At 40.7% G+C, this 11,550-nt stretch overlaps 1 protein-coding gene across 2 annotated transcripts; it reads left to right on the forward strand.

Moving 5' to 3' along the window:
* The first annotated feature begins 3,898 nt into the window (after positions 1-3,898).
* Positions 3,899-6,585, forward strand: LOC124679154. Of its 2 annotated transcripts, none has more exons than XR_006994835.1 (6): positions 3,899-4,230; positions 4,420-4,511; positions 4,609-4,765; positions 4,942-5,064; positions 5,366-5,862; positions 6,291-6,585. XR_006994835.1 is itself a non-coding variant. In XM_047214964.1 (6 exons), exons 3-6 carry the CDS (start codon positions 5,000-5,002, stop codon positions 6,368-6,370), a joined length of 555 nt encoding a protein of 184 aa, XP_047070920.1. In that variant the 5' UTR covers positions 3,899-4,230; positions 4,362-4,511; positions 4,609-4,999; the 3' UTR covers positions 6,371-6,585. The 2 variants fall into 2 exon arrangements, 1 of the variants encoding a protein (XP_047070920.1); XM_047214964.1 differs by having other exon boundaries at positions 4,362-4,511; positions 4,609-5,064; positions 5,366-5,494; positions 5,582-5,862.
* The last annotated feature ends 4,965 nt before the right edge of the window (positions 6,586-11,550 follow it).

An 11,550-nucleotide genomic window follows, 5' to 3' on the forward strand; every position in this document is an offset into this window, starting at 1 on the left:
CCGTTATTTCACTACCGTTATTACTATAAACCTGGGTTACTATCGATAAACTCTTGCGAGCAAGTCTCCGTTTCCGGGTGCAAATTGAATTCACAACCTCGGGCCGTTAAGGCTTTCATAAACTCTTGCGAGCAAGTCCGTTTCCAGGTGCAGCTGAATTGACAACTCCGCTGTTAAGGCTTTCAAGTATTCTTTGTCTCCCCTTGTGTCGAATCAATAAATTGGGTAATACTTCCCTCGAAGACTGTTGCGATCCCCTATACTTGTGGGTCATCAGTCACCACCAACACCGGATGCAACTGGAGGATGACTACGAGGAGAGGAGGCGATGACGCATTCATCGACCAGGGATGGACGGCCTTTGCCGTCGCCCATCAGCTCAAGGTAGGCTAGTTCGTCACCTTCAGAAAGGTGTCCTCCTTGGAGTACAGTGTGGTCATCTTCGACCACACCTGCACTGAGGTGGTGAGCGAGTGTACGTACCATGGCGATGACACCAGGTGCGTCGTCTCCGAGCACCATGTCTGAAGCTAACCTGGTATCATGTCGTGTCTAGTTGCTGGTCGTGTCTAGTGTGTTGAACTATGATCTTGTCTGCCGTGTCTAGAACTATGATCGTGTCTGCAAAATATTGTGCCGTGAACTTGTGTCGTCTATGATCACCTGCTAAGTTATCCGTCGCCTATGATTGTGTTCTTACTTGTGCTGTTGATCGTTGGTAACCTCACCACTGAAGGGAAGAGGTTACCAAAACCGGATTATGGATTGCAACCAAATAGCAGGGGCGCCGTTCTGGGCTGCTACAAGGCCTGAAACCAACCTACCAAACGGCCAGAGCCCAAATCTCCACGGGGCCGAAAATTCTCCGTGCAGGCCACCAAACAAAGTCACTTTTATGGCCCATGGCCCATCTTGGACGCGCAGGGGGCTCCTTTCCGCTGCGCCAGTGATGCAGAAAATCGGCCCAGGCAACTAAACGCGCCCATAGGGTCTGATTAGTTGCTCGCTTGGTATTTCTCGCGTTTCTTCATTTGGTCCAGTGGATGCCGTATGAGAGGAAACAGAGATTGGGCATGAGGGGAGAAGTAAAGTCCGGTCTGTTTGGAAGGCCACAAATCGTGTTTCTCGGCTCTGTCAATGTTTGGCAGCTTGCATAAGGCCTGATACGGTCATCTTGCACGCACGGTTGGTGAGCTTACCATCGACGAGTCCATGGTTTAGGGTACTACAAGTGATCAGATAAGCTTATGACCGCATCAAATACATGATCCAGATCACAAGGACGACGATGATCAAGTTCTTCAGGCTCCTCCCTTCACTGTGACCTACGTTCTTAGGTGGATGCACGTAGAAGCCTGCCTGCTGCGATAAGAACTTCGGGTAAGCTTCTTCTGCCTCCCTTGTCTTGAACCCTTTGTGGAGGTTGTTCTCGTATCCATTCACAAGAGGCCCAACCTTCTTCCACGAACTGTACACTCCTGGCACTCTTCCGTAGTGGACCACATACCAGATGAACTTCTACCAAGACAGAGAATAAAAAACATATAAATGAACATACCATTGCAAGATCAGTGCAGAACATAAGCTAAGCAATGTAAGCATGCATGATCATATAGGAAAAAGCATCACAAAATTTCAAACTACTAGCTAGCGTGATCTTACTATCTTATTAACGATCACATTATCTACTATGGTATCATCCTACCACCACATCAAATGAGGGTGTAATCCTACCACCCAAAGCACCACAAGTTTTTAGCATCATGTGAGGGGTTAGTATATACCACCTCACCATTCACCAATTTCTAGCTACTTCAAAATGTACAACCAACATTATCTATTTTGGAAAAAAATGAATCGCGTAATGTTAATAATATCAAGTGAATAAACTGGGTTGCCTCATTTTTCATGGGAAGTAGGACAATTGCCGCCTGCTCCGACAAGTGGTCCTATTAGCTAGTAGTTACATGTGTTTAGCATGCGTTTTGGAATTTCGAGCAATGAGCTTCAAATGTATCCCCCTTCTGGCCTAGCTCCCGCTCCTCTCCTCCTCCTCCCCCACACCGCTGCGACCACTACAACCTAGATTTTGAGATTTCATTTAGTTGTTGTTCACCTAACCGATGTTTTATTTTGGTCTTGGTTTTATCCATGGGTGGAAATAGGCTAGGACCGTGTAGCTTTGGAAAGATGGGTATGAGATTATAAAGATAATAATAAGCACACATGTGATGTATGTAATAATTAGAAACACAATGTAAATAATAATAAGCACACATGTGATGTATGCAATAATAAGCACACCATGGATCTATTATCCTACCCTTGCATCTCTGGGTGACAAAGATATTTATGTAAACAAAAATAGCCTTAAGATAATCGAAGTCATCATAAGGCCCTAGATAGCAGAAACTGTAGATTCGACCCTTTGGTACTCTCCTCGCGCAAGCATCGAAGCATAGGAATTACTACCTACCATTACCTTCATACCGTTATCAACCCATGAGACTTGGGCACCTAACAAGTCCAGAGATTGGGATAAAAGACAACTCCAAATACATATATCCAAAATAGCATAACACATAATATCCCAATGGTAATATAAAGATGCACTTGTTGCTACGAGGCTAGGCCTCAGCCCTTAGCTCATGAAGACTACTCACACATGTATAAAGGATCTTGAATTGATTGGATAGTAATAGTCTTACGATGCCGCCGATTGCGATGGTATCAAGATTACAAAGTATAGGAAGGGGATGGCAACGGAGATTCTCGTGGTGGTGACAGAGCTTTGATGTTGATGGAGATCTAACTTGTGGTAGCGGATATGGTGTTTATCGTGGTGCTCTGCTGCTCGGATGACCTAGATGCCTTCATGCTTTATACTAGGTTTGAGGAGACTAATCCACCGACCTACGTTACGATCACCCGATATGGGCGGGCCACCATACCACTAGTCGTTAAACCTTTTGTGATTCATCTCTGCGACTAGGTTGATTTGGTGAAGTTCCTAGCTCCTAATTCTTCTTTATTTGCCTCTGATTTCCTTCCGCAAATGCCCATTTCATCATAGAAATAAATAAAGACGAGGATTTTCACATGTATTCAATATTTAGTGATTAGCATCGGGTCCAGAGAGATATTATCATTATTTCAATGAAAAATATAAGGTTTAGACATCGATAAAGATGAGTGTTTTACCACTCATCAACATCCCCAAGATTACCCTTGATCGCCCTCGAGTAAGGTTGTCAAAACCATAAAAAAACTCGGCGTTTAAACCAAAATAACGAAAATGCCAGTTCACTTACATTTGGTAGTCTTTGATCACACTTCTTCACCTGAAAATTTAGCATAGATAGAGTAGATGCAAACCACTATACAAGCTTTGTTATGTCAAGACAACTACAACAAACTTTTTATTAGTAAGGACCATTGTATGACTAGCAATTATTCAGCCTTTCTCTAGAAAACACTTGCTTGCCAATGATTGATTAAATTTCGAACTTTAAACAATTAAGAGTGAGATGCTATGTCAAAAATAAGAATAACAAAAGAGTATCTCATTAAACACATACATAAATAAGTCAAGACTCTCAAACACTTCTTTTTCGTTCATTGTGTTTCAAGAACTTCAACTATGTAGTAACAAGACCATGCCAAAAAGATGTAATATCTTTACTATTAAATTGGAGTTGGTCGTTTGACAATCAACGCACTTTGGTGGTCGTCATGGGAGACATCCCGTCCATTCAATTCTGTGTAGCCAAAACGAACCGTCCGATCCCGTGCTCTCCTCCGCTTATGCAAAATTACCCGCTGATGCCATCCGTAATGCCTACCTGATCTGCCCATACCGAGCTGGAATTCTGGATCCGATCCAGCCATGGTCGTCTCTTCTCTCCTGTGGGGATGCCATAGCATGGCTGGCTGCCGCCGCCGCCCCCGTTCTCTGTTACCAGGTCTCCCCTCGTCCATGTTGAATCCACGACCTCCTCTCCCCATTCGCGTCTCCATCACCTGACGCCGCCTCGTTTGAAGATCGCCGCCGCTGTCTCCGGTGAAGCCTACCGCCTCCCCTGTAGGACTGCACCACCTCCCTGTCCAGAGCCATGTTCTCTCCCGTCGAGGTCCCTGTCGTCATCTTCCCTTTCCAAGATCTGAGATTGACGATGAGGCGAAGGTTACGTTCGGCATCGTGTTTCATAGGCGCTCATGATCCCCTCCATGGTACGTGGTGATGCCATTCCCTTCCCCACCCTATTTTTATAACCAGCAAAGTTAATTATGTGGCTTCCACTAAAATAGGTTTGATGAAGTTCAATTTAGTATAAATTTGGCTGACATTTAATTTGTATCAGATAACTCTTCAATTTAATGATGCACTTCAAATTGTATATGCATGGTTTGTCAAAAAAGTATGTTCCAACTAGCTTCATAATGGAGGACCAAACAAATTTGGACTTATGGGTCAGCATCAGTGAGGAGGAAAACGTCAAAGCTTCACCTACGTATGTACTAGCTTATATTGCAGGACGTCAAAGCTTCACTTATGTATGTAGCTTATATTGCAGGACTAAAATTTGCTTATGTATCGACCTCTCCAAGGGACGACTGCAGGTCCAGGTCCTTGCAGTTATGGCGTGCTCCACTATCTACGTGCGGGAAAGGCAGATAAGCGGCTAGAGGGAGATGCGATAAAAGAAAGCCAGACTTGTTTCAACTTCTGACGTACTATCAGCGACGATCCCATCACCCACAGCAGGTTGTAGTCCCACACCTCTTCAATGGGATCAAGCGAGTGTGTCCATTACAATTCCCAACACTAAGAGTTCAACAGTTCTCGAGTTTGCACTTTGGTGTTGTCCTCTAAAACTTTATGAAGATTGTTAACCAGTTTTCTTGTATGAAACTTTGTCTTATTTCTAAAATTTCTTATAGAGGAGGAGGAACTCATGGGAGAAAAAAATGAGGATTTAAAAGACAGGAGGGAGATCTTATGGGATATTTCAATTTTCACTTCTTGTTACCAAATGTATTGCCCCACAAAAAGCTGCACTTCAGGTTTGATCTTCTATCATTCTATTCAAACTTCAGTAGTGCTTGTGTTCTCTTGCTGTCGAGATAAGGATGTGTGCCTCGCATATGTCTGGGTTGTAATCTCTGCTAGGTCTAGAACTTACTTGATTTATTTAGTGATTTTTCTTTGTTACTAATTATCATGATCCATGTGTTTGCTGTAGGTCATAAATGATTATTGGGATAAAAAATTCATTTTACAGAGTTCACACCCTGCATAACAGATAATTTAGCTATTTGCCCCTTTTTACAAGAATTTGTGCCTGATGATGTTATGGCAATGCAGCTTATTCCAATCAGAGGCATTGTACTCTCTACTCTCATGCAAGATTGAATTGTTTGAAATAATACATGGATATTTGGGTGAAGAAGAGAAGGAGTATCTAAGGACAGATGTTCTCCTAAGTGATCTGAGGTTTGTATGTGTACTTGGAATCAAGTCGGATAAAAACTAATCAGTACTGTTGATTGGCAGTTCTGAATTTTTTTTATCATCATGTAGGGTTAGAAATTTCCAATTGGTTGAACGCAACCTCAGGCACAACAATACTATTGTATACAGAATCAGGTCTAATAGTCAATGTGATGGAAGAATTCATAATTGTGTTGTCATCCGCAAATATGACTCGGCTTCCTCTGTTTCGTTGTGCTACTGCAGAGTGTGTGGTGCAGGAGAATATTGGCGTTCTATGGGAGATGGGAGTTCGAAATGCGGGGGTCTAGGCAGCCGACGGCCTGAGTGTGATCCTGCAGCCGTCTATAGATGTTTTTTTTGTTCGAATGGTAAATATACTACAATCCAAGCTCTTTCCCAGGTTTTAACTGCCAATTAAGCGAAGGTGTATTATTTTGTTCTTACATGACACTGATGAATAACTCCATCATATAAATCTCTTATTTTATGCATGTGAAATTCAAACAATAGTAGCAGCAAAGCACTGTTACATTTATTCTCTTAATTTTGCATGCCATGAAAGTCCGGGGTGTTATAATACATAGATTACATGCTATTTGAGTGAAATATTTTTTTGAAGTTTTATTTTGGGAAAATTAGTTTCGGAAGTTTTATACAACTCCCATGACTGTATTTGGAGAGCGTGAAGGTACCAAGTAACATAATTTTACAGATTTTTATGCCACCTTCATCAAAGAATGTCTTCGGTGACAAATATAGATATTTGGTTATCCATAACTGAATTATGCTTTCACAGGTGCTTGTTTGGCTTTCTCTCAGAAAAAAAAGGTGCTTGTTTGGCTTGGACCTTACTTCATTTGTAGGCCCCAACTATAGTTCACTAAGTCAGCTTCATCAATTCCAAGGAAATTTGTGCTGCTCTATTAGCTTGACTTTCAAGGACTCTGATGGAGGTCTCTCGGAGAATAGTATCGTAGCGAACATTAGGTTAACTTTGTAGAATCATCAAGGTAAGTGGCACATACATCTTCTAATGTAAGTAAGCACAGTTCTCTCACCAACTAATGAAATTTGTAATGTTCTGCTGATCAGCTGTTCACCTGAAACTAGGATGCTTTCCAAATCTGTAGTTAGTGGATCCTCTTGTTTGACCGTGATGGTGGATAAAGGTACTGAGAATTGTTTCATACTCCCACACCGTGCCGTCTCGCAACATGCAGTTGCTTCTAGCAAAGGGCTTTAGTTACATACAAGTGATGGACAAGGTTTTTGAGTCGCGACTCAAAATTGAATCGCTGAGGCTGCGACTAAGTGTATAGTTGACCAAAGTCGTTGTATAGTTGCCATAAGTCGCTGTATAGTCGCGAGTCGCCATGATTTTTGGAAAACGACTCCGCGACTATACAGACTCAAAAACCATGGTGATGGAAGCCTACAACATATTTGGCAAGGGCGTGAACTTGATGAGTCTCTGCAGGTAGCAACAATCTCTGGAAAGGAAAGGCTGCTGACTGATGTGTGCACCTTTCTTGAGGAGGGGGCATAGAATGAGTTCATTAGACATGAATCATACAAAATAATGATATAGCCTTTGTGAGTTGAGATACCAATGTAAGGCTTCCTTGTTGAGAGAAAATTATGAATAAAAGATACCCTCAAAATTTGGTACCTTATATGTGACCTGGTGTCTAAATAGTTGTTGTACTCGTGATCTGTTGAAAACACAAACACATCTAGAAAAACAGGAGATTAAAAATAGCAGATTTCATAATCGAGTGTATATGATTAACATTAAGATGAATATATAATACATGTACTGCAATAAGCGAAGCATTTGCAAAAGTTAAATTAGGATGTCTGCGGATATAATGTTCAATAAATGCTTTGGTTTGAATATTATCTCTTATTTTCCTTTTGTTTATGTTCATCAAGTTTTTAGTACTTGTTTAAGTTAATAGAGTTATCTTCTGTAAAATTAATCTTAGTGTGTGGTTTTTTAGAGGGTTAAAATAAAATAAAAATAGGATAATATTTTTTGTTAAGGGATTTCTTTTTGTATGGATTAGCTTAATCCTGAATCGGGATTTTTTTACGAGGTGAATTCTTGGCTCTCATGTTAAGATATCCGACATCTAAAATGTTTTTTTAGTTGGTATTTTTGGCCTATTATATGAAAGTGTTATGCATTTTATTTATCTTCCAGCAATGATATCTTCATCGTTATGTTACTTTGGAGTGAAGGAAAAAAGGTTAGTCACATGGCTCCGGAAAATGACATGTGCTTGTCTATATAACGTATCCTTGTTTAGAAAACAGGCTTGTAGTTAGGAAATTAATGCAATATGCATCACTATTTTTGGTCGTATGTATAGGCTAGATACCTAGACATTTAGTTAGAGAATATGGGAGGATGCAAGAACAAGCGAAAATAATCACGAAAAGAATATTAACAAACTTCAGTAGATACAAAAATCTAAAAAATAAATTAAAATCACTAAAACTCCAAAATTCAAGAGATGAATGAATAAGGAAATACTCCCTCGGTTCACAAATGTAAGAGCTTTAAGATATTTTAAAGTGGCCTAGGTATGGATCAAAATAAGTGAATCTAAACACTAAAATTAGACTTGATACGGATAAAAATAAATGAAGTTTAAAAAAGATAAAACGTCTCACATTAGTGGATGGAGGGAGTATTAAAATTTACCAAAGTCAAAAACTGATTTTCTATATTGAATTTGCTTTTTAGTCGATTTTCTCAGTAATTTATGACCATGTGGTACAAGAAAAAAAAATTGAGAACTCGTAGCAACGCACGGGCATTCAACTAGTATTTTATAACCAGACTGAATAGATTTGGAAGGAACACTTTTTTTGGTGTCCAACTTTGTTTGCAACATGGCCATACGAGGAAATCAAAATTTTACCCATCATAGCAATGTTGTTGCATACATGGATCTTTCAATGGCTATCGGAGTTGTCGATCCCTATATGGAATGCGCCAGTGGTGCAAGACACACGTAAAGCAATATCTTACTTTAATTTAAACATGACGGTTTTTGGCATGCTTCTCATTACCGTTAAGCATTACTTCCATAAAACAAATCTCTTCAAAAAGGGCTATCGATTCTAGCATAAATCTCTATGGGGTTGAGTATATCTAAGGCTAAAATCATAAGACAATTACTTCAACACCCAAGTCATCATTAAGAGATTTTTTTCTTACCAGAATTTAGTTGCTTAAATAATTTCCAAGGCAAAACTCAATTCTCTAAAGAAACATAGAGTAAAAGCTATTTAACCAAGCATACACAATAAATAAATAAATATAGCTTTACTCTTATCATCAAGACATACTCCCACTTAATGTAGCATCTTACAAAAACTACTAACTAGTATAAGCATTTCAAATTTTGGAAATGGGAGGCATAAGACATACCTCTTGTTTGCGAGATCATTCTTCCTTCCACATGATGTGTTCCTTAGAAACTCGCGAAGATCTTCTCCTGCAAAAATATTGGGCAAATAGAAGCAAATAGGATAAAAAAGAAAGGAAAAAGAAAAAATCTTTTTGGGTTTTTCGTATTGGGATATAAGAGAAGAGAAAATTGGCAACAAAAACAAGGCTAGCAAACTCGTATAAAAATAGGCTAAAAAATAAAAAGGTGAACAAAAGAAAAAAAGTAAAGTTTTGGGATGAAACCAACACAAGTGTTTCAAAGATTGTCTGAGTTGTAGTACAACCTCTAAATTATTACAAATAAAAATGATGCCACCTCTTGTTGTATAAGTGTCAACAAAATCCCAAAGCTTGGTCCCTTTGAAAGCCAGCTTGGGTAGATCATTGTTGTGGGGACCCCGGACTAGCAGTCCGAAATTCCCTGTTATGTATACAGTTCACGATCCCATGATCAGTGCGCCGTGAACACATAACCGAACTGATATCAAATTACACCATCCATTACAAAGCGGAATAAGAAAATTACAATGAGGTCACATGACCATTGCTTACATAATAGCCTCGAAGGGCCTAGCTAAACATCAGAGTAGCAACATCACTTCGAGCAGCGCAGTACCCAAGTCATCCGTCATAACCCTACGAGCAACCGAGCGGGAAGACGTTCCTAGCTCGCATAGACGTCGCCAACTCCTTCTTCATCCGTCGAACTCCTTCAAGTCCGGCCAAGTAAATAGCCGGGGACAAAGCCGTGAGTACATTTGAATTGTACTCGCAAACCATCAAGAAGGTGATAACAATTCTAACTAAAGAAGACAAGAGAGGAAGAGTAGTTTCTCTTGTGGATATAGCATGTGGAAGAGAAGAGATGTTTTTGGTGGAGATAGCATCCCAACTTCTCAATCGAAGGGGACACTCCAAGAATTTATCTAAGACATCTCTATATCTCTATTGAAGAAGAGTTCCTCTACATGAAAACACTAGGAAGGGTCACCCCATTTTGTTTCATTTTCCTCAACCATCTCCACATGGTCGGCACAACATCTTTCCCGTACCCTTCCGGTACTTCCAACACACGCATTTCCTTTGGAAATCATTTTCAAAACCAAAACTCGACACAGCTCGGTAACGGCCATCCCAACCGTCCATGACCGCGGACGCGGCTATTCGAATAGTTTTAACTCCGCAGAGTGTGCGCACTTTCCCCACAAGAACCGATAAATCCGCCGGGATCATCCCCGGTTCGACATACAAAAGTATGCGAGGCTCGGATAATCAGTCATAGTCCTTCGCCTGTCTCCCTTGACAAGAGTCCTTCCCCGCGGGCTTACCCCTTCCCGGCACCCCGGCAAGCATACCTCCTTTTGAGCGTATCTCCGGCGCCATGACAGAAGACCCTCGGTAATCGTCCGGCTGCAAGTTAATGCGAGTGTATTGCCTCCTTCGGAGCGCAACCCGGTGTAGAGGTCATCGTGACCCTCCTAGAGAGTTGTGAAGGTTTCTCAAGTCAATTTCAACAAACTACAGACTAAGCCCGTACCCACTTTGGATAATGTGGTTGCGCTGTGTAATTGTTCCGGGCGAATACAAAGAACCATGTGTCGTTTTTCTCAAAAACCCAAGTCACACCCACACTTTCCTCTTTCCAACCATCTTTGTCAAGATCCTTTTCTTTCATAAACCATACGCTTGGGTAAGGTTGCCTCACCCAAGGTTTTCATAAACATTTACAACAAGGTAAACCTTGAGGGGTTCCCAACCTATAGTTTCATGAGTTGAACTAGTATTGCACTACGGCCGAGATGAGAGTCATCCCGCCATAGATGAGGTATAAAGGGGTAGTGGAGTGGATCATACTTGCTTAAGGTAAGCATGTATTATGACAACACAAGGAGGAATATACTCTCAGATTTGTGGTGCTAACTACACAACTTAGATAGTGGAGTGTCACTATCCAACATATTCTCCAAGATGGTACACGGCATACTCCTCTCAAGTTGAGAATACACCAAGATCATGACATTGATACCTCTATACTACAAAGGGGGTGGGTGTGGTGTAAGTTACTATCTTGAGATGGAACATGCTCAAGTTGAGCATACAAGATAACCAAGTGGGATAGCACGGCCATGTTACCATGCATCCCATAACACAAGGACAAATAGTGGAGCATCACCACTAGGGAGTACCCCACTTGCAATCACACATAGATGACATAAATAGAGATAATAACACACATAGAATGAAGGTGCTTTGAACATCAACAAATGACATCCAACTAGACACCGGATCAGAGATCAAAAGATGGCTTGCCTTGGCTTATTTGTCCCCGGACTTCTTCAGCTCCATCAATATAAGAATCCCAATAACATAAATAAAATCCTCGTCCGATTCCACTTCTTCTTCTTCTCCGGAATTGTTCGCATCTATCGCTGGAAAATATAAAAGGAACACAATCAATCATATTGCATCAACAAAACAAACATGCAACACTCAACAATCAATAGCTAACCACTTTACTAAGGGCTAATATACGAAATACTTATAGATACTACAAAGCAACTAAAAGAAAACCCCATTTATTTACCTAGTGAAGGTA

This window comes from Lolium rigidum, chromosome 7 (assembly GCF_022539505.1).
Source record: "Lolium rigidum isolate FL_2022 chromosome 7, APGP_CSIRO_Lrig_0.1, whole genome shotgun sequence".
NCBI classification, from domain to species: domain Eukaryota; kingdom Viridiplantae; phylum Streptophyta; class Magnoliopsida; order Poales; family Poaceae; genus Lolium; species Lolium rigidum.

Coding starts and splice junctions, on each gene's coding strand:
- LOC124679154 (XM_047214964.1), top strand. CDS start 5,000: ATGGGATATTTCAATTTTCACTTCTTGTTACCAAATGTATTGCCCCAC. Junction 5,065..5,365: donor CACAAAAAGCTGCACTTCAG/GTTTGATCTTCT, acceptor ATGGCAATGCAG/CTTATTCCAATCAGAGGCAT. Junction 5,863..6,290: donor ATGTTTTTTTTGTTCGAATG/GTAAATATACTA, acceptor ATGCTTTCACAG/GTGCTTGTTTGGCTTTCTCT.